Source organism: Sinocyclocheilus anshuiensis, unplaced genomic scaffold, assembly GCF_001515605.1.
Source record: "Sinocyclocheilus anshuiensis isolate Anshui unplaced genomic scaffold, SAMN03320099.WGS_v1.1 scaffold207, whole genome shotgun sequence".
NCBI lineage: Eukaryota > Metazoa > Chordata > Actinopteri > Cypriniformes > Cyprinidae > Sinocyclocheilus > Sinocyclocheilus anshuiensis.
The window spans coordinates 2551658-2579175 of NW_015551045.1; the positions used below are offsets into that span (position 1 = coordinate 2551658).

At 38.9% G+C, this 27518-nt stretch overlaps 1 protein-coding gene across 1 annotated transcript in view; it reads right to left on the bottom strand.

Annotated features, from left to right (window-relative positions):
* Positions 1-2219: 2219 nt before the first annotated feature.
* LOC107661769 (folliculin-interacting protein 1-like) overlaps positions 2220-27518 on the bottom strand; it is a 33879-nt gene continuing 8580 nt past the window's right edge. The window contains exons 2-19 of the mRNA XM_016451536.1: positions 26810-26939; positions 24357-24488; positions 22650-22753; positions 22496-22570; positions 22234-22325; positions 20067-20150; positions 19650-19721; positions 16367-16502; positions 15215-15416; positions 15031-15116; positions 12448-12594; positions 12183-12352; positions 9576-10860; positions 8047-8212; positions 6889-7083; positions 6106-6300; positions 4422-4489; positions 2220-2577 (exon numbers count right to left, since the gene is read on the bottom strand). Of these exons, the coding sequence (XP_016307022.1) occupies positions 2499-2577; positions 4422-4489; positions 6106-6300; positions 6889-7083; positions 8047-8212; positions 9576-10860; positions 12183-12352; positions 12448-12594; positions 15031-15116; positions 15215-15416; positions 16367-16502; positions 19650-19721; positions 20067-20150; positions 22234-22325; positions 22496-22570; positions 22650-22753; positions 24357-24488; positions 26810-26939 (3418 nt within the window). The 3' untranslated portion in view covers positions 2220-2498. The remainder of the gene's footprint in view (positions 2578-4421; positions 4490-6105; positions 6301-6888; positions 7084-8046; positions 8213-9575; positions 10861-12182; positions 12353-12447; positions 12595-15030; positions 15117-15214; positions 15417-16366; positions 16503-19649; positions 19722-20066; positions 20151-22233; positions 22326-22495; positions 22571-22649; positions 22754-24356; positions 24489-26809; positions 26940-27518) is intronic.

Here is a 27518-nt window from a genome sequence, read left to right on the forward strand (position 1 = left end):
ACCACAAAGAGAAGTGTGGAAGGATGTTGTACACTTCATGCACTCAACAGTTGCAGCTTTCATAAAGACTACAAAATAACATGATAAAATTCGTACTCTAGACATTAGAGCACACAGTGTGTAGTACATCATTTACGTGAGTTAACTGTGGGTTACCAGTAGGAGGATGTTTGAACTCCTCAGAGGTGTTCTGGAATCAGTACAGCCCGAGTAAGCAAGAGTTAATCAACAGATTCATGGCTTACACTGTCGTTCAAATGTTTGGGATCAGTAAGGTTTTTAAATGTTTTTTAAAGAAGTTTCTTACGCACTTCAAGGCTGCATTTATTTGATAAAAAATACAGAAAAAAACTGTAATATTTTGAAAGATTACAATTTAAAATAATGGTTTTCTATTTTAATATACTTTAAAATATAATTTATTCCTGGGATGCGAAGCTGAATTTTCTGCATCATTACTACTGTACATTACTCCGGTCTTCAGTGTCACATGATCCTTCAGAAATCATTCTAATATGCTAATTTATGTTTTATATTAATATTTTTTATAACCTTATAAAGAGTTATATTCTTTTTATAACGTTAAAAAGAACAGCATTTATTTAAAATACAAATCTTTTTCAAATAGAAAATTCAGCTTTGCATTACAGCATAAATTATATTTTGATGTTTAAATAGAAAAACATTATTTTAAATTCTAATAATATTTCACAATATTACTGTTTTTCTGTATTTTTTGGTCTTGATGAGAAAAAGAGATTTCTTTCAAAAATATTAAAAATCATTCTCATCCCAAACTTTTGAACAGCAGTGTATGTGATGGTAAAACAACTTTGATTTTGGAAATCATGATGATTAGAAGTTGAGAAAGAAAATTAAATCTGACCTTTACAAAGAGTTCATATTTAACGTAATCTAGGTAGTGTTTTTCCATTTTACACCACAAATTCAGACCCCACTATAGATGAACACGCACAGACGGACAGAGAGATAATGACAGCTGCTGTACAAAGTAACAATCAACAACATATATAATAATGTTGGCATATTTATTGCACAATATTCCCATAAAAACTGGGAAACAAAGATAAGGTCAAAAAGAGAGGCTTTATGTACAAATACATCAAGAAAATCTATGCAGTACAGCTAACATTTACCAATACATGCCAAGTAAATAAATTAAATGCTTTTCTGTATAAAGATATAATTAGATATAAATACACATTCTGGAGGCAAATAGATATAGATTTTTTTTTTTTTAATACAAAATGTTTCCCACCGAAGCAACTCCTACATGTTTTAACCAGCTAAAATAACCTGCAACACCTTGCAAAGCCAGTGTTTGGTTTGTTTGTTTTTTCTTTTTTTGTCGATTAAGACTAAGATGTATGGTTTGACCCAAAGACAAAGTAAGCCAACCATTCATAAACATCTTTGTAAGTCATTAACTGATTGAATCATTGCATGTTCATTTTTCATCCATTTCTCTGTTATTCCATCAGTAAAAAAATCTGTCTGCAAGCTAAAAAGACACATGAAAAAATGTCAGCATTTCAATCCTGAAAATACAAGATGATTGTTGAATTAAAAAAGGGTCCGGCACAAATCCCAATGTAGTGATTGGTGACCATCTCGTTTCTCTTGACCAAATTATTCCCTTTTTTAAAAATCGCATCACACAGAATGTTGTGTCTAAATGACTATTCAAATAAAAATACATCTCTTAACCATTTCCACAGGACAGGTAAACACTTCTGTTACAGCTAAAGTGACGCTGCCCAAAAAAAATGATAAAAACTGAATCCTCAGAGCTCTTTCATGGGAAATCGTTGCATGGTTTCATCTTTATTGGGTGACTGAAAACCAAAAATGAAAACTTTACCTCAAATGTTTAATTTAGCATGTTAGATGTGCGTGTGTGTGATACTGAAGGTTTGAGGTAGAGCTCATTTCAACTGGACACGACTTGTAAACACAAAGAAGGGAATATTGCATGATCACTCACTGCCACAATCGATTGAGAACAGTCCATGATATATTCATTTAAAATCATAAAACTGATTTTATAACTCAGTCTTTGCTTCCTACGTTGATTTGAAGAAGGTGCCATGAACAGCTTCAGTATTTGTTCTTGATGCACGCAAGGGCTGCTTGGATTTATTCTTTGGCTTTTACATTCTTACGTTGTGTAAAGGAACAAGAAATAAAACAAAATGCGGTTTATGGAATTAAAAAATGCACTCCATGTGTCCACTGTTGAAAAGTGATATTCCCAGGTCACTTTCAGGGAACCTCTGGGTTTCGACTCTCATCTAAAGGCAGAGCGTCTGTCCTGCAGTCTGCTCACCCTGAGACGGTTCCCAACGAGCGCCAACTCAACGGTCAGTTGCTCCAGGAGTCTCAGGGGCCTCGAGGGGCCCAGTCCGGCCGTACCGAACCTGGAGGACCCGACCCGTCTGCCGGCAGGGGAATGGAGTCTCTCTCGCTCTCCATGTGTCCTACAGCAGAATCTGGGCCACGTACGGTGAGTGTGTGCTCGCTATGGCCGCTAGCAGGGGCAGATCGTTAGACTCGATCCTGTGGGGATAAACCAGATCAGATTGTTAAAAAAACAGACATGCATCACGACTAGTGGTCGACCGATATGGATCTTTTTTTGATGGCCTATTCTGATGTCTTAAAGGGTTATTTCACCCAAAAATGAAAATTCTGTCATTAATTACTCTACCCTCGTGTTGTTCGAAACCCATAAGACCTTCGTTCATCTTTGGAACACAATTTAAGATATTTTTGACGAAATCCGAAGGCTCTCTGACCCTCCCATAGACAGCAAGGTAACTACCACGTTCAAGGTCCAGAAAAGTACCAAGATGATCGACAAAGTAGTCTTATCATGACGCGAGTGTGTGGCGGCGCTGACCCAGATCCGGCATAATGACGTCATCACTAAATAAAGTTGTTATTTTTGTTTTCTTTGCGCAAAAAAGTATTCTCGTAGCTTCGTAACTTTACAGTTGAACCACTGATGTCACACGGACTACTTTGTCGATCATCTTGGTACTTTTCTGGACCTTGAACGTGGTAGTTACCTTGCTGTCTATGGGAGGGTCAGAGAGCCCTCAGATTTCATCAAAAATATCTTAAATTGTGTTCCGAAGATGAACGAAGGTCTTACGGGGTTTCGAACAACACGAGGGTGAGTAATTAATTACAGAATTTTCATTTGTGGGTGAACTAACCCTTTAAGGTCCTTGCACAGAGTCCAAAATTCTCGTCCCAAATTTTCGCACGTTAAAAAATAAAAACGACACGTTTACACACTGCTTCTGAAACTTTCATCTGTCATAAAAATATTTAAATTTTCTGCATTTTCTGCATCCGTAGCAAGCGTTTTCAGAGGTGTTTTGACAATTCAGATCCACCGTACAAGTGAACGCCAATATCCGCTTGATCCACTTCAACAGCACACAGCAAATTGGTGGTCTTCTTTTTAATATGTGGCTCCAGTATCGCTAGCAAAGCATCAAACTGAGCAACTGACATCCTGAAGTAAACTTTGAATCGCTGTGGATAATCCTGAAGCTCCTTGGTAAGGTGGAAACTCTCTCTGCGCAATCTCAGGTTTGGATGGACCCAATATTTCCTCTCATTTTTTCTTTTTAAGAAGAGAGAGAAGAACAAAATCATCCTCACTGCTTGAAGACTCCGTTTTGTATTGTTTTGTGAATTTTTTCACAACGGTTAATCCTGCAGGTGCTAATACGCATCGGACTCAGTGTGCAAGGTTTCTATGCGTGACGAATTTTTTGAATGACGAATACGAAAAAACGCAAACTCAGTGTGGACCTTTTCAGGGTGGCCGATTTATATGCTATCACACCATTTATTCATTTAAAAACACATGTAAAACAATTACTGAAATTAAATGTATTTTTACATAATATTTATACATAATAATCACAGACCGACTGTTAAACACAGAGTTCAGTCCTTTTTATTCACACTTCAGATGATCTCACAGCTGAATTCCATAAAGTTTGCAAGACTGGTCAAATGAAACATTTATTAGATATTCAAAGACTTGTTTAAAGGAAATGTGTATTTGCTGAATGCTGACGGTAGATGAGAAAGTATTGTAATAAAAAGCAAACTCCATACACTTTTTCCATATACCACTTACTTTGCATAAAGTTCTGTGTAATAATTCATCAGTCTGTCAAACTGTTAAACAGGGACAGTAAAATAATGGGATATTCGTGCACTCTGGCCCTAGTGTTCTCATTAGTGTGCTGTCATAATAAAAGTCCAACATAATGGCCAAAGAGAAAAAACTTCTTGGCCAATGCCGATAATAAAAAAAAAAAAGCCAAATATCGGTCGACCACTAATTACAACTTGTAGAAAGACACATGAATTCTTACCCTAGAACCATGCCCAGCTCCTTCACATGCACCCTGGTCTGTCCTTTCAAGTACTCGGCCAGCATTTGTCACAACCCTAGCCAACATACAGCACTGACTCCAATCCTGCTCCTGCAGAGCTCAGTTTCAACCTGCCCATTTCACAATAAACGTCCAAAGCCCGGCTTCGAGTTTGCATGTTTTGATGCCCATGTGTTTGAAATTAGTTGCTGTAGCATGTGTATCAAAGACGCATGAATGAAGCTATGCATTTTTGGGGGCCGTTCACAAAGAACACGTTTTTTTCCATTCGAATTCTCTACTTTTCCATTGTCTTTCTATGTAGACGTGCTACACAAACATCTATGAGCGTTGCGCATTGCAGAATCTTGCATGAGCACCACGTTTTTAAGACACCGTGTCAAGTAAAAAGATTGAACAAAATTTCAACTTTCACACGCAGCGCCGCTCATCAAATCCAGTTCCAAAACAGTGGACCAATCAGAAGAGCCCAGAGGCGGGGCAAGCGTTGCAAGCTTTTGTTTACAGTAGCAAGTTGGCAAAGCAACTGTTTTATTTGACGGCAACATGGTGGAGCAGGCATTCTGTGCTGCACTTTTTAAAAAAAACATTTGTGAGCGCTGTGACTCGTGTTTTTAGATGCAAAGACGCATTCTGTCTTGGTTTACCATCCTAACAGTAAACCATAAGATTACTTGCTTTTGATACTTTATTGATCCAATTATTCAAAAATAATATCTAATTACTTGATTAATTGTTAAAATAATCGATTGCTTACAAAAATAATAGGGCTGCCCTCGACTTAAGATTTGTCTGGTTGACTAGTAGTCATTCATTTGAAGCATTAGTCGACTAATCACACGTTTATTAATAAACCATTTAAATCATAATACTGAGCCTTTAATTGCCTACATAGCCTAATAAGCGCTCAAGCACAAACATAAAGCTTGCCACAGCACACCGGCAGAAGTAATGATAATGAATGTGTCAGGGAAAAACAGTAAGGAGGCTGCATTAACATTTTAATAATTTGTTGATAAACTAGTGCTTACTTTTTTTCGTCTTAAGAGATGCGACACCGACTCGTCATCTCCGCGGTAGTGGATGCGCCTGTATGCATGTTTCATATGGATTACATAATCGGAGAATATTTGTTTTCCATTTGAATTGGTTTATTTAAAAATAGACATGTTGCTTGATGTAGAGATATTTTTTATGTCTGTGAGGCAAGCACAGAGTGCTTTTGGCAGTACTGCTTTCATTATTTTACAAAAGCGCAATGTTTTGTTGTTATTGTGAGTGCACACAAATAAATTTAGAATCTTTACAGATTCAAAAGGTGTTGTACTCTTATTTGTATGAGCAAAAATGAGGGAGTATTTTAAGAGCAAGTGAGCGCACCGGCACCTCCATTTGTATTAGCACATAGACCAGCCGTTAATGATCTGTCTGTCACAGATTGCGAGACTTCGTCAGTGGATTTTTTTTTTCTTCTGCGACTAATCGAGTAATAAAATTCTGGTCGACCAAGCCTGTTCTGGTCGACTAACGGTTAGTCGACTATTAGGGGGCAGCCCTAAAAAATAATCAACAGTGAGAGCTCTAAAATGTGTTCACGTTTCCTTACAGATGTCCTGATGATGGAGTAAATAAAGTAGAAGAAACGTGAGAAAGTTGCACTCACGAAGTTTGGCGACAGGTTGAGTCGGTAGAGCTGGTAGGTGGACTGGAGCAGGTTGGACACGAGGTTGGACACTAGCACCTCTTTGCCCAGCTTGTCGGAGGATCGCCTCTGGCTGCTGGCCACCTGCACGCTCCACTTATCGGTGTCTGCGATAATGCAGACGGCCTCCGCGATGGGCTCATCCAGCACAGGATGCTGCACAACAACAATTCAGCTCGTATCAATTTACACTTTACACATTATTTACACACATGATTTTCACATTTTTGTTAGGACTCTTAATAATTTGTTGATAAACTAGTGCTTACTTTTTTTCGTCTTAAGAGATGCGACACCGACTCGTCATCTCCGCGGTAGTGGATGCGCCTGTATGCATGTTTCATATGGATTACATAATCGGAGAATATTTGTTTTCTATTTGAATTGGTTCATTATTAAAACATTTTGCGTTCAATATATATATTTCTCATGTCTGTGAAGCAACGGAGTTTCAGTTCATTTTTGACCCACTAAAGTTCACCGGGACTGAGACAGCAGAAATAATATCCTGTTTGGTTTCATTATTTTACAGCGCACGTTTTTTTGTTATTGTGAGTGTACACAAACAAATGTAGACCCTTAACAGATTCGAACAATGTAATCGACTAACGGTTAGTCGACTATTAGGGGGCAGCCCTAAAAAATAATCAACAGTGAGAGCTCTAAAATGTGTTCACGTTTCCTTACAGATGTCCTGATGATGGAGTAAATAAAGTAGAAGAAACGTGAGAAAGTTGCACTCACGAAGTTTGGCGACAGGTTGAGTCGGTAGAGCTGGTAGGTGGACTGGAGCAGGTTGGACACGAGGTTGGACACTAGCACCTCTTTGCCCAGCTTGTCGGAGGATCGCCTCTGGCTGCTGGCCACCTGCACGCTCCACTTATCGGTGTCTGCGATAATGCAGACGGCCTCCGCGATGGGCTCATCCAGCACAGGATGCTGCACAACAACAATTCAGCTCGTATCAATTTACACTTTACACATTATTTACACACATGATTTTCACATTTTTGTTAGGACTCTCAGTGACACTCAAGTGCTGTAGGTGGGATGTATGGGACTCTTTTTCACACGAGAGGGTCCCATGGTAAAAGTGGTTTGTGATGATGATTAACAGTAGTGTTTGGGGATCGTATGTAAGGCTGTAACTAACAATTATGTTGATAACTGCTTAATCTATTGATTATTAAACTTGGCAAAATAGGGTTAAAATATAAACATTACATTGTGAACCACAAAACAACTGATTGCTTACCATTTATAAAGTACAAGTTAAATTAAAACAAATTTGAAAGTGCAAGTTAAGTTCAAACGAAATTGAAAATCATAATAAAAGAAAAACAAATCTCTATATAATTCTTTTTTTTTTCAATTTTAGTTTTAGTTATTTATTACAAGTTAAACTAAATAAAAATTACAAATGATGCCTTGCACTGCAAAAAAATGCTTTTCTTACTTAGATTTTTTGTCTTGTTTTCAGCCAAAATATCAAAAGAAATTCTTAAATCAAGAAGGATTTTCTAGACAAGTACAAATTATTGTCTTGTTCTAAGCAAAAACTCGCTTAATTTTGACTTGGTTTTTTTCTGTTTTTTTCTTTAAGTAAGAAAAGCATTTTTTGCAGTGTGGCAACTAGCCGAAATAAAACATTTTTTTATATTTTCTTTATTATTTTTTACCCCATGGTTTTCATTTTAGTTTTTGTAAACTAAAATAACCCTGGCACAGATGTGATTAGTTGATAATCAAATTTGTTGCCAATAATTGTCATTATAGAAGATTATCAATTTTATCGATTAGTTGTTGCAGCCTTAATCTTATATAACTATAACTATCAGCAACAGACCCTTCATCAAGTGTTACACAGGTGATGCTTGGTGACTTGTTGGAGGTGGTATTTACCTGCACAGCATGGGCCAGATCCGACACGAGGTTCTGCCTCAGTTTCTCATCATTGGGGGCTCCGTGCAGAACAAAGTCTGGGATGTACGTAGGACAGTATCCTCCGAAGAGCGACCTCCCAAAGTTGGCAATGCTTGGTTTAGAGTAGTTCTCCACCAGCTTCGCCCTAGAAAACACATAACCTTGTTTATTAGCAACATTTATAAGGTACAGACTAGGGCTGAGTGATGTGGCCAAATTTTTTTTGTATTTTTTGGTTGAATTGCAATATATGGTATATATCTCGTTATTCCATGGTCTGTCTGAATACTGGATTCTGATTGGCTAGCAGGTATGAAGTAAAACCGTTTAATGCACAGGTAGTTCCAAGTCATTTAATCACCGTTCTATATTAATGAAGCGCTTTAATTGATGCACACTAACCCACATACATCACTCGCGCACACACACACACACACACACACACACACACACACACACACACACACAGAGAGAGTTGGAGATCGCACACAAATAAACTTGTCGTCAACGCTTCCCCGCGATTTTTATTAATAAAACAGCCTTGATACTAGATCGCTATTTTATATTCCTCAGCAATGAGGTGGTTTCTGAAGTAATTAATTGTTTGTAGAGAGAGACACGCAGACGCAGCACGCAGGAAATGCACACACAACTGTCATCTCTCTCTTTCTCTCTCTTGATCTATAATTAATTGAAATAAATGCTATAATTCATTCAAATAAATGTGATCTTACCACACTATTTCATCCCTGTGTCTGATTTGAAGCGCGCAGAATGCTAGAGCTAACGTGCCGTAACTGACGAAAATGACTGTCATTTTTACCCATTCGGTCCTTAGCCAAATTCAAGAATCGGCTTAAAACACATCTCTTCCATCTTTATTTGACCCTCTAACTCTAGCACTCTCTATTCTAATTCTATTCTTAAAAAAAAAAAAATATGGCCCCTTTTAGTCTGGCACGCTATTCATTTACTAACTGCTTGTTTTCTTAAAAAAAAAAAAATATGGCCCCTTTTAGTCTGGCACGCTATTCATTTACTAACTGCTTGTTTTCTTAAAAAAAAAAAAACTAACACTAGCTTCTCTATTCTTTTTGTATTCTATCTATTTTTTTTCTTTTATTGATTATACAATTAACAAAAAGCAAAAAAAACGCCTCTAACACTAGCTTGCTCTATTATTTTTGTATTCTGTTTTCTTATTTATTATATAATAAAAAAAATAAAAAAAAACTTGTTACGTATACTGCGTTAGGCTAACTGAGACTTGTCATAACACTTGCACATTGCTCTTTTGTTGATTTTGATTGCTTCCATTGTCATTTAGCAGATGCTTTTATCCAAAGCGACTTACAAATGAGGACAATGTAAATGTATATCGATATAAACAGTATTGTCTCATTCCATATTGTTTATACAAAATATATTGATAGATAAAGCGCCCAGCCCAAATACAGCCCACAAGCCAAACAAAACAGATGGTTCTGATAACCGATCTCCGCTCTTACCCGGGTAAAGGCACCTCGAGCTCATCCTGCCAGTCGGCCTGCTCTTCAGCATAGAACGGCCCATCGGGCTCTTGCCTGGGCAGCTCCTGTCCGGCGTCCTCGCTCTCGCTGTCCCCCAGTGCGCTGTCCGAGCTCTCGTTGCGTGGGATCTCCCAGTCGTTCAGCGGGACTGCTTTCTTTTTCTCCCCAACGGTGCCTTGTGAAGGGACACTCAGCGACATCTCGATGCCCTTGTCCTGCTCGGCAGAACAGCAGGTTTTACAGCAGGTTTCTCCTGCGTCGCACTCACACCCGCCATTGTCCAACCGTGGGGTATTGTTTCCTGCGCCTTTCATCTCCGTTTGGTAGACATCATCAATAGTCCTCGTCTCCACGGGATTGTCATCGCTGAAATACTCGTCAAACATGTCCATGCAGTCGCCTTGCACTTTCAGACACCACTGAGACGTCTTTCTAGTTCTAGTCTTGCTATCGTTGGTCTTGATTTGGTCCACTTGGAGTTTAGCCTCGCCGTTACACTGCTTCTGCTGGTTGTCTTTGAGAAGCTTCTTGTGTTTCTTGATCTCCTCCTCCACCTTTTGTTGTCGACTCTCCATGTCAGATTCAGGAGACATCGAGTCTCCGATGAGGAATGTGACTTTAGCGGAGGGCTCGTTCCCGGCGTTATCAAAGCTCTTGTCAGGGGGCTTCTTGTCTAGCAGGATATCTGATGAATGGAAGATCCTGATGGGTACGCCACCAGACTCCACCTCGGGCCGCACGTCCCCTTGAATCTCGAGCGAGGGTCTTCTCTCGCACGGCGAGTTGGAGCCGACTTTCACCACGGTTTCCAGTCGAGTCTCGAGCCGTGGGCTCCCTGCTTCTCTGCAGACAGGCGCGTCACTGATACGGTCCGCCTCCGGTGTGGCGGGATGCGGACGCTTGTGCTCATCTGGGGCTTCTGTGTCCATGTATGTGCTGCCCTGTAAACTGTTGTCATCAGACGGGTAGCCGTCCTCTCCCTCTGCACCCTGGGACAGGTAGTCTTGGCTCGGCTTGTGCACGGTGACCAGCACGTAGTCGGACTCCTCCACCTCTCCGCGGCGCAGCGACGTGGTGATGAGCGAGCCGGGCATCACGATGGCCTCGTCCTCGGCGCTCTCCAGCAGGTGTGTTTCTAGTAACTCCGAGCAGCGGATGAAGTAGGTCAGCACATAGAGAAGACGCTGCACCAGCTCCTGTCGTCTGCCAACCACCACCGTACGGGACAGACGCACAGGTGAGCCGATTGCCCCGTACAGGTCACCTGCAACAATAACAACATTATTCACCAAAACAATTCTTACACATTTGCTAGGAAACAAATAAGCAGTGCTGGGTAGTAATGGATTACATGTAATCAGATTATAAAAAAAGTGATTACTCGTAACTGGATTACATTTTAAAATGCTCATAATCAGATTACAGTTACTTAATTTACATATTATTCATAAAATGGCAGTAAAATATTCAGAATTTTCTGATTCCCTCTAATTTGTCTTTTTTTATAGAGTTTGAACTGCAGTTCTTACATTAACTCCAGTTTGGGAAATGCTGGTGTAATGCAATGTTTAATGCACTTCATTTTGTTGATATCAAACAATCGAATATATTTTCTTTTTCTTTGCTTTTTTTATATCAAAATGGTACATTTAATGGTAAGTTTAAAACAAGTTATGTAAAAAGTAGTTAGAATACATGACCTAAAATGAGTAACCTAGATTACATTACTAACTACAAATTTCATCATGTAATCTGTAAACAGTAACAGACTACAATTTATAAGTAATCTACCCAACACTGGAAATAAGAGGGTGTCGTTTGTGCTGTATGGCTGATATAATGGCAGGATTAGTCCTGTCTCCCTTGGTTCCCTTCAGAGATTAATTCATACTTTAAATTTATATTATTTTCCTCTGTAAATCCATTCATCCAGTAAATCCATAAATCCAGTCTTCTGCCGTAGTTTCACACAAAACAAATCCTAGGCTGTATTTATCATGGGTTGTTCAAACTGCAACCCTTTCTATTTGTAACCCTCAAACTTCAAATCTTCAGCGACCCCTAGTGGGGGTCACGACTCCCAGGTTGGGATCCACTGCTTTAAAGGTTCTTCATGGAATCATATAGATGCCAATAAAGAACCTTTATATTTTTTTTTTTAAGTGTCGTGAGCATCGATGCTCCCTGTTTCTTGTGGTGCATTGTGGGATTTTTAGGGAGTGGATGTTCCAGGGATTTAGCGATTAAGACTGTGCCCTGACTACTGCTTCAACACACCTGCCTGTGATTTTCAAGCAATCCTGAGGACCTTGACTAGCTGGTTCAAGTGTGTTTGATTCAGGTTAAAGCTGCAGGACAGCAGGACTGAAGACTCCTGTTCAAATGCAATGTTTCCCAACCCTGTTCCTAGAGGCACACCTGCTTATCAGCTCATTAGTAGAGACCAGAAATATCCAAAATGTGTATTTGTTGTGGTGCCTCCAGAAAGAATCCTGCTCTAAAGCTCACTGTGGCAAGTCATTTCCATCAACACTCCACTAGGTGGCGAAATGCACACATTTTTGCATTCTTGCATGCGTCATTTACCAAGCTGTGCCCAAAGTGGGTTGTAGGGATGTGTTTTTGCCAGCATGTCCACGCTCTGTGAGGAGTGCTTCTCCAGGAAGATCTTTATGGGTGGTTGACCATTGGGCATGACCGTGGGAACCCAGGCAAGATGGTTAGTGAGAACCGCAGTGAGAAGTGCCGGGAGGAATCTAAAGGCAACAGACAAAGCAAGCGAGAACATGGTTACATTCACTCTTATCAAGGGCGTTTGATGGCTTGAGGAGTATGTGTGACGTTACTCAACTGGTTCTTGGAGGCTTGCTCCATGAGCAGGGCCAGCTCCCTCATGAACTGGCCACAAAGCTGATTCTTTTCAGGTGGACCCGACATCATGGTGAGCCAGACGGGCTCAGACACACGTGGCATGGTGTACAGGTTGCAGATGGTCGTCCTACAGGGCATCCGCACACAAAGACAGAAGAGCTTTTGTCAACTGTTTAAACAAAGAGCGCTTCAGTTGCACAGGGCTGCCCCAGCTGGGAAAGACCTTTGCAGCATATTTAACTTCTGCAAATGTCACGCAGCCCGGGAGCATTGGCCGTGGTCCAGAGCTTAACACCCAGATGCTACTCGAAATGGTAGGAGTTCAGGAAAGTCTGCAGAGTCACGAGTAGGACTGCTTCTGCAAAACTAGCGCGCTTTCTCCACTTAATTACACGCAAAGCAAATCTCTGGATGCCATCAGAGGAGCAGCTTTAACACTAATCTGCAACGGAGCAACGTTGTTTACCATTACAAGCAATACTCGTGCTGATTAGGCAATGGGAAAAATGCAGATGTTTGCACAAACTCCCGAGTGTGTTGCCAATAACCTGACACTTGGGGGAAAAAACGACAATGTACTCCCTTCCCAAGACGTACTATACTTCCCAGTACTGAAGTTAGTGTGTAGTGACCTAAAAAAAGCCTCATGCAACAGCAGCTAACAGACAGACAGAACTGTTTTAGCACTGGATTAGGTAGGAGTTATGAAGCTCTGAGGTCTACTTTCACAAACCTAGAACCTGAAATGAGGACTGACAGAACACGACACGCTAAACATTCATCACTTAAAATCAGGCCTGGGTGATTATTTAAGCAATATGGTATTAGAGGAATTCACAATATAACACCTTCAAGTGTTATAAAGCCTTACTATATATTACAAATATTAAAATGTTGATAAATGTCATTGGTACACTAGAAGATTTAACAAAACTAAACAAGCAAAAAATGGTCCAATGAATTAGTTAAGGATCCGTTTGTGACACTACTCAAAAAGTTTTTTATTGTTATACTGCTGCATGCAAAAGAGCACTATATTAAATTTAGATTAAGTAAAGTCTATTCTTACTGTATTTTACACCTTGATTAAATTTGATCCCCGTCTTAATTAAAATGTGAACAGCTGATTGTTGACCAACTGATTTTCACAATCAAAACATCACACACTGATGTACAGCTTCATCATTTCAGATCTCTGACTTCACAACCCCGAGGATGAACGCCAAGGTGTATAATTATCCCGCTGGAGGTGGGAAATCTGAAATATTTGTTTGTCTGTTCACTTGCACATTATTGACTATTCTGGTCTGTCCTGACAGTGTGTGAGGGAGATAAGGTTTCTGTGGCACTGGGGTCAGGTTGCTCTGGCCGCGGACCAACAAGCATATGACTTGGAAGTATGAGTGGGTGCATAGTGGATCACCTCTGAAGCACTGACACGGACCGTGCTTATTTTACACAGACCAGGACTGAAGCACAAGCTCACACGGCCTTCTGCTCAGTTCCTTCGCAAGATGTTATATGCTCTTTTCAATACTATTAATAATTCTGCTCCTATTTATAAGCATTATTATTTAACAGTAATAAATTAATAGTCAGTTTAAAGCTTATACTTGATTTTCCATTCCTATTTATTTATTAGCTGATGCTAATAAATGAGAAACTCCTCACGGTTAATCAATTAACTGATTGTTACAACAATAGTGTTTCATTTCTGCAGTTTTTGAACAGTTCGGTCAAACTAACAGATCAATGTTCTGATGGCGCCGCAGGGATACAATGTTTGTCTTTTAGGAGAATCAACATACAAATATAGTTGACGTCAATATAGTCTTGTTCAGACGAAGTCCAGATCCGATTTTTGTGCATATCCGATCATATTTAACGAATGTGAAAGGCAAAAAAAATAAAAATACATCACATAAAATCAGATTTTTAATATGAGTTTTGAAATCCTATTCAAATCACATTCCCGGAAATCATTTTCAGTCTGACTGCTCAGATTGGATTCAGTAAAACGAAAGAGCACCACGGGACACACAAATCAGATCTGAACAGTTGCGATACACAGTGTGGACAGTAACTAATTTAAACCGGATTTCAATAGGATATGCACAAAATCAGTGTTTGGACTGACAGTCTGAACAAGGCTTATTACTCTTAGATCATAGGAAGCATGAAAACAATGCCTTTTCATAATGACAATTGACAGAATTTAAAAAATGTGACACCTCAAGTATGATTGACAGGTTGATTTTTGTTTTTATTTCTTTTAATGCATCACGCTTCTGGTTGACCTGAACATGATACGAGAGTTATCGTGTGAATTGTGTCAAAGGTCACCGTGCTCAGTGCAGCAGCAGGAAACTTCCAGCAATGCCTCCAGAGGCGTTCATTAAGATTGGACACAAAGTCATCGCATGTGAAAGCGCCCTCAGATCAGTGTCGTGTGTCTCATGTCACATGAGTGGATTAAGTGTCCAGTAAACCTTGGACTTTTAGAGGATGCAAATAACAAAACACCTGGTGAGCAGCGTCCACAGACGTGTCACCACAAACTCACCTAAACTCATTGAGGCCGTCCACCATGCGACTGTAAGCCAAAGCTCTCTGGCTGACATCAGCTGACCTGCGGCTCAGTATCATAGCCTTCAAACAAACAGAGAGCCACAAACACACACTGTAAGAGAGACGCAACAGATGACGCAGGGAGACGGCAAACCACAAAAACACAAATCATGTCTAACCTGCTCAATGGCACTTTTGAGTTTGTTCATGTGACTCTCAAAGAGAGGAAAGTGAGAGAAGAAAAAGTCCTGGAACTTGGCGTTTTCTTCGTCGTTGGGCGAGAGCAGGAAGATGACACCAATAGCGATCTTCTTCTTCCTGGCAACACTCAAATTCGGCCCGCCGTTCTCGTCAGACATGTTGAAGCTCTCCTCCACAGACCTAGAACGCAACCACACCACTGGATTAGACAGGGAAATGTGAGCGGGTGAACAGAGTCTCACACTGACATTTAAACGCACTAATGAGTCCTCACTACTGTTTGTCATTTCTACATTTCTCTCTCAAGTTTGCATGTGTTAAGTGAAGGTCCTGATGAAAGAAAAATCTGCTGTAATTATAGAAGTAGGTGATATACTGATAGAAACGTCTCGGCTACACTTAACGATGCAATGTTATGCAATGCTGCATAATCATACAATTGTTGCACAATCAGTTTACATTTGCATGCATTTTTAAGCCTAGCCAGTGATTGCAAACTATTCAAACGCGACGAGATGTGAAAGAGACCTTCTCTGTACTCATGCGGAGTCTGAGAGCGCCCATAAAGCAGCCGCTCACACAGCGTCCGAGTAATGAAATCTGTTTCAGTCAAAAATGCACAAAAATGTCAAATTGATCATCAGAGTCAGTTATGTCTGTTAAATGAATGTAAACAATTGGGAGACAAGCGAACAATCAAATTGTGCATCAGTTTGTGTCATTAATGTTCATCAAACATCGAAAGACAAGAGAAAATCACTCGATGCTTTTGACTGAATCTCTTGTAAAACCGTATATTTCATTTATACAGTGAGAACTATTCAGTGTTTTATTTTGACATTTTTTTATTCAGTTTCTGTAGTAGTTCTTATTTTTGATAGATTAAAGCATTTGTATCATTGTTCTATTGTATTTGTTTAGCTGTGATATCAAAATTGGCATCATGAATCATGCAATTACAATTGTATTTAATATTTTGCTATTGTAACAACCTTATTTCAGGCAAATATATCTACTGTGACATATTAAGGTGAAAAAAAAATGCTCCTATATCATCATTTAAACTTTTGATCCTATCGCCCAATGCTAGCTGTGGACACAGTGCGTGCATGAGTGTGTTGCAATCGCACCATCGAGGGAAGACGCCGTTCTCCAGGCTGGTGGTTTGGCTGCGTAACCAGCGTCGCTGGTAGCTACTAGCACAGCTGCTGGTGAGAGAGGAGCCCGGTGATGGAAACGGGGTGATCAACAGGCTGCTTAAAGACGCTGTGGAGAGAAGAGAGGATCAGTGAGTCGGTGTGATCACATGCCCATCACTCACACACGGCAAAAATAAGGTACTCTTGCAATGACGTGCAAACGGAAGGATATTCTCTGTGCATCATTTCTGAGCATTTGAACTCTTAAAGGCTCTGTTTATTTATTTTGCTACTGCAGCTTTAAAAGGAATAGTTCAAAAACACAAGTCCATAATCCATAATAATGATTCCGCCAATGAAAAAGTTGTCTCGTCTGAATCAGAAGAGAAATATGTACAGATCAAACACTGTTTACAAGCCCAGACAGTTCTATATAAATAAGTAGGTTGATTTTAAAGTAAGAGACAACAAGAGATTAACTTTTTCACTGGAGGAAGCGTTATTATGGATTTTCGCAGGAAGCAACAGTTTGAAGTTAAAGACTTCTTAATGATGAATTTGTTTCTTACAAACACAGCTTTTGGCTTCACAAGATGTTAACTGATGGACTGGAGTGGTGTGGATTATTGTGATGTTTTTATCAGCTGTTTGGACTCATTCTGACTAGGGATGTCAATGTTCGATTATTTCCATGATCGATCGTCATTTAAATTAACAATCAATTAATCGATTAATCGTTAACCTTAATACTGTAAAATGCGTCTATTGAAGTAGCATATAGTCACTGGCAAATGCCACTCAAGACGCCAGCTTCCTCACCCGAATTAAAGGGGTTTTTAGTCTAAATAAAAGGCTAGTAGCAGGATTGTAAAATGAATAGATGTGATTATGATCATTTGATAAAATTAAGAGAGCCACCGTAGTTACGTTTGGGATCATTATACTTTACTTTCTTTGAGAGAAAGTACTGAAATATATATATTTTCCCTGTGTTTCCTTCCTGCTGTGTGAGCTACTGAAATGAGCCGCACTGTGAAACAGCCAATCAGAGCAGAGCTCAACATTATTATTCATGACCCTTCCAAATAAGGTAAAAACAGACCATTTCATTCTAGGGACAAATCCTAGGGTTGTAAATGGACATGTAAAACCATTTCTGGAGATTTTTTGCCCTTACCTAAGCCACATACCTTCTATGTAGATATCAGAGAACAATTTAAAATATTGTATCAATGCATTCTATGGCACCTTTAAATCATGGGTTTTCTAGGGAACAAATTCATGAAACACGGACAGTGGCCACAAATTAATGATATATATATATATGTAGCGCCCCCTGCCCTCTCGAGAGTTACGGCTCTGTTAGGAGCACCTGGTTCTGGTGATATGTCTCTCGACTAGTATTATAAACTATTACACACCTCTAGTATTAATACTATTTACAAGCTAAGCCTACAGGTAAGTATGGTGAATCCAGGTAAATACACCAGGTAAGTATGGGTAAGTATAAAAACTATAAAGTTTTATTATCAAAATAAATAAATAAATAGTCAAATCTCAACAAATATATAAATATCAATAAATAGAAAAATAGAAATAAATACATAAATAGGCCAATAAATAAACAAATAAATAGACAGTGTGTAAAAATATAGCAAAATAGACCAGGGGTTCACAAAGTCTACATTCAAATGTCCAAATCTGAATTTTCATCAGTGTCAACAAAGGACCGGACCGGAACAATTGGTTATTACAAAACTTGTTTTTAATAAACATACATAACATGCATAACAAATAAGCATTATTTTTTTTTTTAAATAAAGCACCCTTTGCATTCAAAATACATTAATAACAAGTGCAAAAGTGGCAAAACAATTCATTTAAGTGTCAGCAATAGAGGTCGACCGACAAGGGTTTTTCTCTGGCCGATGCACATATTTAAAAATCAGGGCAGCCGATGGCTAATATGTGATGCTCATTTTTGTAGCCGATATGTTTGGCCGATTTTCTTTCTTTTTTTTCCCCTTCATCTCATAAAAGAGTTTGAGTAAATTATTACATTTAATGATTACATTTGATTGCAGTTAAAAGATTAATTAAATAAGTTTTATGCATTAATATAATTAGCACCGTTTTAGATAATAAAACTGCATTTATGAAAAGATAAAACATTTCATAGGGCAATATTATTGTTAAAATTGTTATACATTGCTAAAGCTTTATGAATTCCATGATTAGACATTATTATTAAAATGTAATTAAACTTAAAATTAAATGCAAAAAAAAGAAAACATATACAACAGCGCCCGTATTCACTAAACATCTTAAGGCTAAAGATGGACTCCTAAATCTTTGCTCCAAGAGTGTTTCACAAAGTGTTTTAGCACTAAAGCTAGCTCCTAAATCTGCGAAACATTAGTAGTGAAGAGGACTCCTAAGTCACTAAGACCAAGCCACAAACTATCCTAACATGGCTGTTGCTTGCAATCTGCCTCAGAATAGAAACATTTTAGAAACATCTAACTATAATGAGCTTTTATAATGGTATCACCTTTGGTTTTGGAGGTTATCCCAACTCCAAATTTTCCTTTGATTATATCCTTATTTTCATTAAGCAGCTGGACAAGAAGTAACAGATGTTCTTGCGTCCAGTTTGGTTTTCTTTTACGTTTGCATGTCTTACTATCAGCCATGATTATTCTACGCTGTTAATTAAAAGGCTGTTTATATGCATATTCACTAATTATGAGAAGCACACATGTAAGAGACTGACAATTCCCTGAACATATACTTATTTAATTAGTGACGCTTAGCCTGCATTTTAAAATCTTTATTTGAATGCGGAAATTAACAGTTTTATTTTTAAACCTTTATTTGAATAAGGCAACATAATATTGCGCTCTGCAATATTTCTATGAATGAATCTCTGACAGAGACTATCAGCCAATCACTGTGTGCATAGTTAATAAGCATGCTGACATCATCCATAGCAACGTGCTCAACCCCACCCCCTTACTCTTAGCTTAAAGCTTCTCTCTATTCCTTAGTAAAAGTTAGTCTCAGCAGTTTTGTGAATAGGTTTTAAGAGAAAACTCTTAGTTTAAGAGAACTCTTAGCGGTAAGATATAATGTTTTGTGAATGCGGGCCCAGATGTCATACAGCCCTAAATATAAAATTTTCTTACTTGTAGCCTAGAAATAAATCCCGTGCATTAACTGTGTGTTTGAATATAAATGTGTCCCATATGACATCTGCATGTGTGAACAGACTCACCGGAGCGGGCGATGCCGCTGTCTCTCTCATCATACAGTCCTCGGCCTGGCATGTCCATGGGGTTACTGTGTCCTGAGAGGAAGCAGAGAAAGTCATGCAGGGACGATTTTAAAGAGCTTGCTTATCCCTACCCACCACCCATCCAGCCATCTTATCAGCACTGTGATCTACCTACACATCAGCACAGACACATGCACACGCAGCAGGCAGGAGAGGGCAAACCGGTGCATTATGGGAGACGGGGTAGAAAGAAACCCTGGGCTTGTCAAAGCTAGAGAGATCACACCAGAACAGATCTACCAGTTACACGTCCTAAAATGCTGTCACAATCAAAGCACTAGCAAACACCTTAAATGCACATGCATAAAACACTAGTGCCACATGCACACTCTCGTGCACACACACACACACGCCAACCTGAAAAGAAAGAGGCGCTCTTGATGAGACGGAGAGGGCCTTGCTCTGAGAGCACCCGGCGTGGGCTGCAGAACTGAGAGAAACCTGTACAGTACCGCGATCAGGAGAGCAGGACGACAAATGAAGAGAAAGAGACATCCAACTGTTAGTTAAGTACAGGAAGAGACACAGAGATGCTCAAATGTCTGGAATCATTTATATTTTTGAAAGAAGTCTCTTATGTTCACCAAGGCTGCATTTATTGTAATCAAAAATACAGTAAACTAGTAATGTATATATATTTTTAGCATCATTACTCCAGTCTTCAGTGTCACATGATCTTCAGAAATCATTCTAATATGCTGATTTGCTGCTCAAGAAACATTTCTGATTATTATCAATGTCAAAAACAGTTAAGCTGCTTCATATTTTAAAAGTCTAGGATAAGTAAAAACAAACAAAAACAAAGGATGCATTAAATTGATCAAAAGTGAAAATTAAGGCATTTATAATGTTACAAAAGATTTATTTTTCAAATAAATGCTGTTCTTTTGAACTTTCTATTCACCAAAGAATCCTGGAAAATAAAATGCATCAAGGTTTCAACCAAAATATGAAGCAGCACAACTGTAAGCATGATATTGTTTTCAATATCATAATAATCAGAAATGTTGTAATGCGAATCAGCATATCAGAATGATTTCTGAAGATCATGTGACACTGAAGACTGGAGTAATGATGCAGAAAATTCAGCTGTGATCACAGAAATAAATTACAGTTACAATATACAGAAACAGCTACTTAAAAAGAGTAATAATACTTCACAGCATTAAGGTTTTACAGTATTTTTTTATCAAATGAATGCAGTCCTGGTGAGTAAAAGAGACTTTTTTAAAAAAGCATTTATAAATCGTAATAAATCCACACTTTTGATCAGTAGTGCATCTTAAGCTGTCAGGACGACACAGACAGACAGATGAATGGCAACACCACACAGAAAATTAATATTCAGACTCAATTCAATAATCTGTGCAGTCATTTCTGTGGGTGTTGCACACAAACAATTCTGAAAACTGGACTCAATATACATGATAGTTAGGTAACGCTCAAAAAACATGTGCGGGTCATGGTTCAGCCTAAAAACAAAAATGACATTTTGCATAAAAAGAAATCAAGCCTATATTTAGGATCATTAGGATTTGTTGTACTGAACTTTATGTTCATGACAACTAATCAGATTTTCTTTCTCATTACTGTAATGTTTCAGGACATTTGGCTGGATAATAAATGACAGCACCATGAGCTAACCAAAGGATACAAGTGCTATTTTTGTCTTTTTCACATTTTTTGTTCAAAACCTTCATGTTGTGGACTATAATGAACTGTATTATAAACTAGTGTCAACTATACTGAACTGTAGTGGTAATGGTGATTATAGCATGAAGGTAACTCAAGAGTTCATTGTATCTGTGTGACCGGCTGATAAATGAGGCTTTTACTTTTCACTTCTGATTCGGTCTCTGCAGTTTTAATCACATTATTGTGTCACTTATTTTTTCTTTAACCCTCTAATGCGTGATGTCCACTATAATGGCCAGTTCTTTAAAAGTTTTTTTTTTTTTTTCAACATTTCAAATTGCAATGTTACATCCTTACCCATAATTGTATAACACTGTCCTGTTTTGCTGCATTTATTTATGACAACATAAAATCAAAATGACAGATGAAAGTGGTGAGGCATCAAGTAGCACTAAAATATTTACTACTATTTTCTATTGCATTAGCTCTCAAGCGACATCATTTTGGTGTAATATAAGACAAAAGAGCTTCATTTAATATTACAAAAAAAAAATACTCTATTTATTTATTCATATCAAAAACAACATGATTTTGGGGAGAGGACAATGACCTGGACATGTTCTCAATGAGTCCTCAAAACAAACACATAGCTTAATGTTAAAACAGTGACGATGTGACGATTTCATAGAAAACTTGCGCACAATGGAGAAGGACAGACACAGAAGAAAACTTGGAAAAGCACTGAGATTATAAAACATAAAACAGTGTAACAAATGTTTTTGCCAGCTGAAACAGCAAATGTCGTCAAAGGAACAATTTGGCGATTGAAACTGTATTGACAGTGTATGTGGAGTAAGTTCAGGCTGAGGCACGGAGGATCTTGCGTTACCTATGCTGCCCAGGAAGCCGTTGGCGGCGGTGTTCTGCTCTGGCCGCAGCGCGCCGGAGTCCTGATTGATGAACTCTAAACTGTCCTGCAGTCTGTCAAGTAATCAAGAGGTGCAATGAGGCAACGGACCACAGCGAATGTACCGCTGAACGTGTGTCTGTGTGAGTGTGTGTGAGAGAGAGAGAGAGAGAGAGAGAGAGAGAGTGTGTGTGCGTGAGTGTGCGTGTGAGTGAGTGTGTGTGTGTGTGTGTGTGTGGCTTACGTGTTCAGGCTGCCGTAGACGCTTCCGCCCGTTCTCGCTGTAAACACTTTACTGAGCATCAGCTGTGAAGGAGATCTGGGAACAAACACACACACTTGATCAGCACAGACTGCTCATCACACACACCATCAGCTTGACATCCGTACGCTCTCACCTTATCTGGTGGATCTTCAGCGTTGAGCCTTTGTAGCTCATGGCCACCGAGCCGAACATCATTTCTCCGAGCATGTTAGCGTCTGATAAGCACCGTGAGGAGCCCTGATACAACGAAAGAAAGAGCAAAGCACACAGGTTTGAATCTGCAGGAGCAGCACACAGGGGTGTGTGATATGTATCTTATCCAATGATACAGTAATTGTTGTTTTAACGGTGTGAGAGCTGACTTTGATGAGCGTCACTGAGTTTGCACAAACCAAACAAAAGCACGTCTTGAGAGCATGCTTTCACTAAATGATCTGAAATTCAAGATATGAGGGCAAAAAATACTCCGTAGGAGTTATTATTTTATATTTCTATATGATATAGTTTAGCAATATCACGCGAACAGGAGTTCTGTTTTTTTTCTTAATAGTATCACTATCGCAAATGGTATTGATTTTATGCAGCAGTTCAATAACATCAAGTTAATATTAAGTGATTTATATTTTAGACACACTATTGTCAATCTGTTTTTTTTTTACAGTTTTTATTTATTAACCATCTAATTAAAGAAAGTTCAATTCCAAGTGCAGCACACATGAAATTTGGTAACATTTGGTAATATTTCTATTAAAAAAATCACGATTTCTCGATTTATAAAAAATAAATAAATAAATAACAGTGGAAAAGCATTAAATTAGAATTAATCGATAAAATCGGAAGAATTGCCCAGGTTAAATAAAAGACTCAATGACTCGCTCTTTAAAACAGTGAACTGACGCCACCTACTGGCAGTTTTAATTTCATATTTAACATTTAAATTTTTCAAAATGTTAACTTTAAAACATTAATCTCAAAGTATTTTTGTATTTGCTGTGTAAATAGATTTAATGCTTCAGATGCAGCTTGCAAAAATTTATTTTGTTGATACTGATTTTATTTGACTGGTAACAGTCTATATAGCGTCTCATTACTTGAACTAAATATGGTTGCGATACGATATGTTGCGATATATTGCGATACTGTAAGCAAGACGATATATTGGGATATTTCTTATTTTAGGAATAGGAGAATAGGATAGAATTTTAGGAAAAGTGTCATTTAGAACACACCACCATATGCAAACCTTAGCAAAAATAAAATCCATTTACATACATACATGATGTATGTATGTGACTGATTATGGGTCGAGAGGAGGGATGACCTACACGACCATGGTGGAGGATTTGCTACTCAACAGATCCGGAGCTCATTGACAAATATCTTATATCGTAAGATGCGCTCCCTTTACTCAGAGTGCGCGTGATCGCGAAATCAAAAGTGAAAGTGAACAGCGCGAGCGCTCATTCAAAAGAGATTTAAATACTCCCCATTGATAGCGGCTCCCTGATACGCGAAAATTATATGTAATATTAGAATGTTTGCGGTTGCGGGCGGGACTGGACAAACCTTGCAGAAACGGAACACAAGTTGTCATTGTTTAAGTTCAGAGGTAAGAAGAGTGCTATCTAGCAGTCAGGATATAAACTCAAAACGAAACAATGGCCAGGAATCTTGTATAGGCTACATTTATTTATTTTTTGAAATATCGATATTGCGCTTTTGAGAATCGATACAGTATCGCCAAACAAAATATCGCGATACTCACGTGTATCGATATTTTCTTACACCCCTAATATGAAGAATATGAAGAGAGAGAGCGAAGGCTTGTGACGGGACTCACCTGGAAGCGGTTTTGTTCTTTGGGCTCGGAGGCGCAGGACGAGCTGCTGTCCAGGGAACTGGAGCTGCCACCTGTAGGCCTCAGCTGACAACACTTCCCAAACATCTTCGCCTGTGCCTCTCCACACACCCTCTGCAAACAACACACGGACAAACTCAACAACCCAGCGCAGTCACTAAACCTGAGAAACACACCGGTTCGTCAAGACCCACATTCTGCAAAAAAGACATTTCAGGTGTATGATTGTCTGGAGTGTGAATGCAGCAGCACACAAAAGCGAATGCTGTTTTAAACAGTTAATGTTGAATCAATTGTCACTGATCGTTATTTAAAGGTGCGAGGGGGAGAGTCTGGATTGAATGTTGAGACATGACCACAAAGCAAATAAACATGCAAAAAGAAACAGCGAGACCAGTTTAATATGATTCACAATCAGATGACTCTTGTGTATGAGTCGTACTTTAAATGAATCATTCAAAACGACTCTCAAACGCAGATTAGTCAGTCTGATTACTCATTCACTGAATCCAGAGCAGTTCCTGAATTGAATGAATAATCTGTCACACCTTCACGTCAATCCAAACACATTTAACACACTAATTGTTTTTTTTTTCATTTTTTAGTTTAGTGAATTTAACATTTGCTTTAACAGCATTATTTTTGTTTTTAGATTGTAATGTTACAATGTTAGAATACAATGTGATTTTAACCCTTTTTTGCACATAATATATAGCTTAGCCTACATGGTTACATTCACTATATTTGTTTTCATAGCCTTTAATATGAATGAACATCGTTTCATTGGACAACGTTGGACAGGATGTCATTTTTTTCCCCTCACATAAATATTTTTTTTCAATTCAAACAGAAAAAGTAGAATATAGAGATATACACCGCATATAACACAATTCAGCCGAAAAATATCAAGATATGTATTCTTATTTGGCAATACTGCCCAGCCCTAGTCTTTAAACATTTTGAAGTTTTAGTTTTGTTTGCATGGATTTAAAGGAGAGACATGAATCTCTAAATAGCCAAGCGTGCACATAAACACTTTTTTTGCATGCCGTTTAACTTCAACCCTTGTTGCGAATCAATAAAGAGCGAATCCCTTCAGATCTCTGTGAGGTGTTACATGAGACGTCCAGCACTCGTCCAGATGAGGGAAAGGCCTGAGTTAATGAGTGTTTTGGCTGTGCGTGCCAGGCTCAGTGTCTCATGGCTCATGCGGAGTCTCGTCCTGCTTTGTGAAGAGCACAAAGGAACTCGAGCATGTGAGACTGTCATATGACTTCCTTAACAACTCGTGAGCAGGACCATTTGCTTACTCACTCTCTTCTGCTCTCAGTCAATGACTCTCTGTCTCTCTCTCTCTCTCTGGTGAAACAATATCCTCTGCCAAAAGCGTCATGTGATTGCAGCCTCAGCTCGTCTCCATATCGGCGATCTCTAGAGCCTCATCCGAACACACTAGACAGGCTGTTTATTATTCATCTGGCTGCACTGCGCAACAGCAGCAGCTTGAACCTGCAGTGGATTTTAAGGAGCATGCTTTACGTTTAGGAATGTTTTTAATCATCACCCAACCACAGCAATATTTTACACACATGCTGTGTGTTTTTATTATTCAGCAGGTTTCAGGTCAAAGCCATACTGAACTGACTGATAAATATCAAATGTTAAGCCACTGAATGAATGATCCAGGGCTTACTTATTTATAACGTTGTACCATGTGGAACAATCAGTAATGACACTGACTTAAATTTCATGGCGCTTTAGTCAGGGTTTCTACAGGTTTTATGAAGGTAAATTTAAGACTTAAAGACAAAATGCGTGGAATAAATTGAACAGAACACAATAAATCATTGTGTTCTTAATGAGTTATATTAGCAACACTTCAGAGTTTAAACATTCAATTTCCAACTGATTTCCATTACTTTTTAATGCATTAAAAAAGGAGAAATTGAGAAAGAGATTCATTTTTACATTTAATACCAAAACTTCATGACTTTCTGCTCTGATTTAAAACCTTTTAAGGTCTTAATTTGTAGAAGGCTAAATTAAGATCTGCAGAAATCCTGTTTGGTGCACAAAACATTTTGGAACGGTCATCAATTTTGCAACATCAACTCTCTTCATGAGCTGAATTACTTATTATTTTCTCTCATCACATTCAGTCCAGACTGATTGGGGAAACACAGATCAGAATTCCCTTCACATTTCACATCGCAGTCAGATGACAAGAGCAGGTGTGGAAAATGTTGGTTTCTTTGGTGAACCGGCTTTTGCACTGCACCCGCAGCCTCATGACAGCTAATGACAAACAACTGGCAGACGTGACCGAGAGCTCGACACGCCTTCAGTCATGTGAATGTGAAAGAATGCTTACACACTCAGAGTCAGCTGATGCTATTATTACTGGAGATAAGGCCTTTGGTTCTCACAGCACTCACCGTGACCGGGGCATCTTCCGTGCTTCTCTTTCTGACGTCCGAGTCGAAGAGGACGTTCCTGCCACGCCGCTCGCAGTCCTGGTAGACGATGAGACGGATCTGGCTGGACTCCAGCTCCGGTGACGACCAGCTGAGGGACAGAGACACGAACATGAGCTTAAAGGAATAGTTCTCCCAAAAATGAAAATTCTGTCATTAATTACTCACCCTCATATCATTACAAATCCATAAGACCTCTGTTCATCTTTGGAACACAAATTTAAGATATTTTTGATGAATTCTGAGAGCTCCATGACCCTCCCATAGACAGCAAGGATCCTAACACGATCAAGGTCCAGAAACATAGCAAGGAGATCGTTAAAATAATCCATGTGACATCAGCGGTTCAACCGTAATTTTACGACGCTACGAGAATACTTTTTGTGTGCAAAGAAAACAAAAATAACGACTTTATTCAACAATTCGTCTCCTCCGCGTCACCCTATAGCGCCATTTTGGAGAGTATCACATACGTAAACAACGCATGCAATGCATGTACGCGGATACGCTGTTTACACTTTGATCTGAACGTAAACAACGTATCCACGAACATACATTGCATGCATTGTTTACGTATGTGATACTCTCCAAAATGGCGCTATAGGGTGACGCGGAGGAGACGAATTGTTGAATAAAGTCGTTATTTTTGTTTTCTTTGCGTACAAAAAGT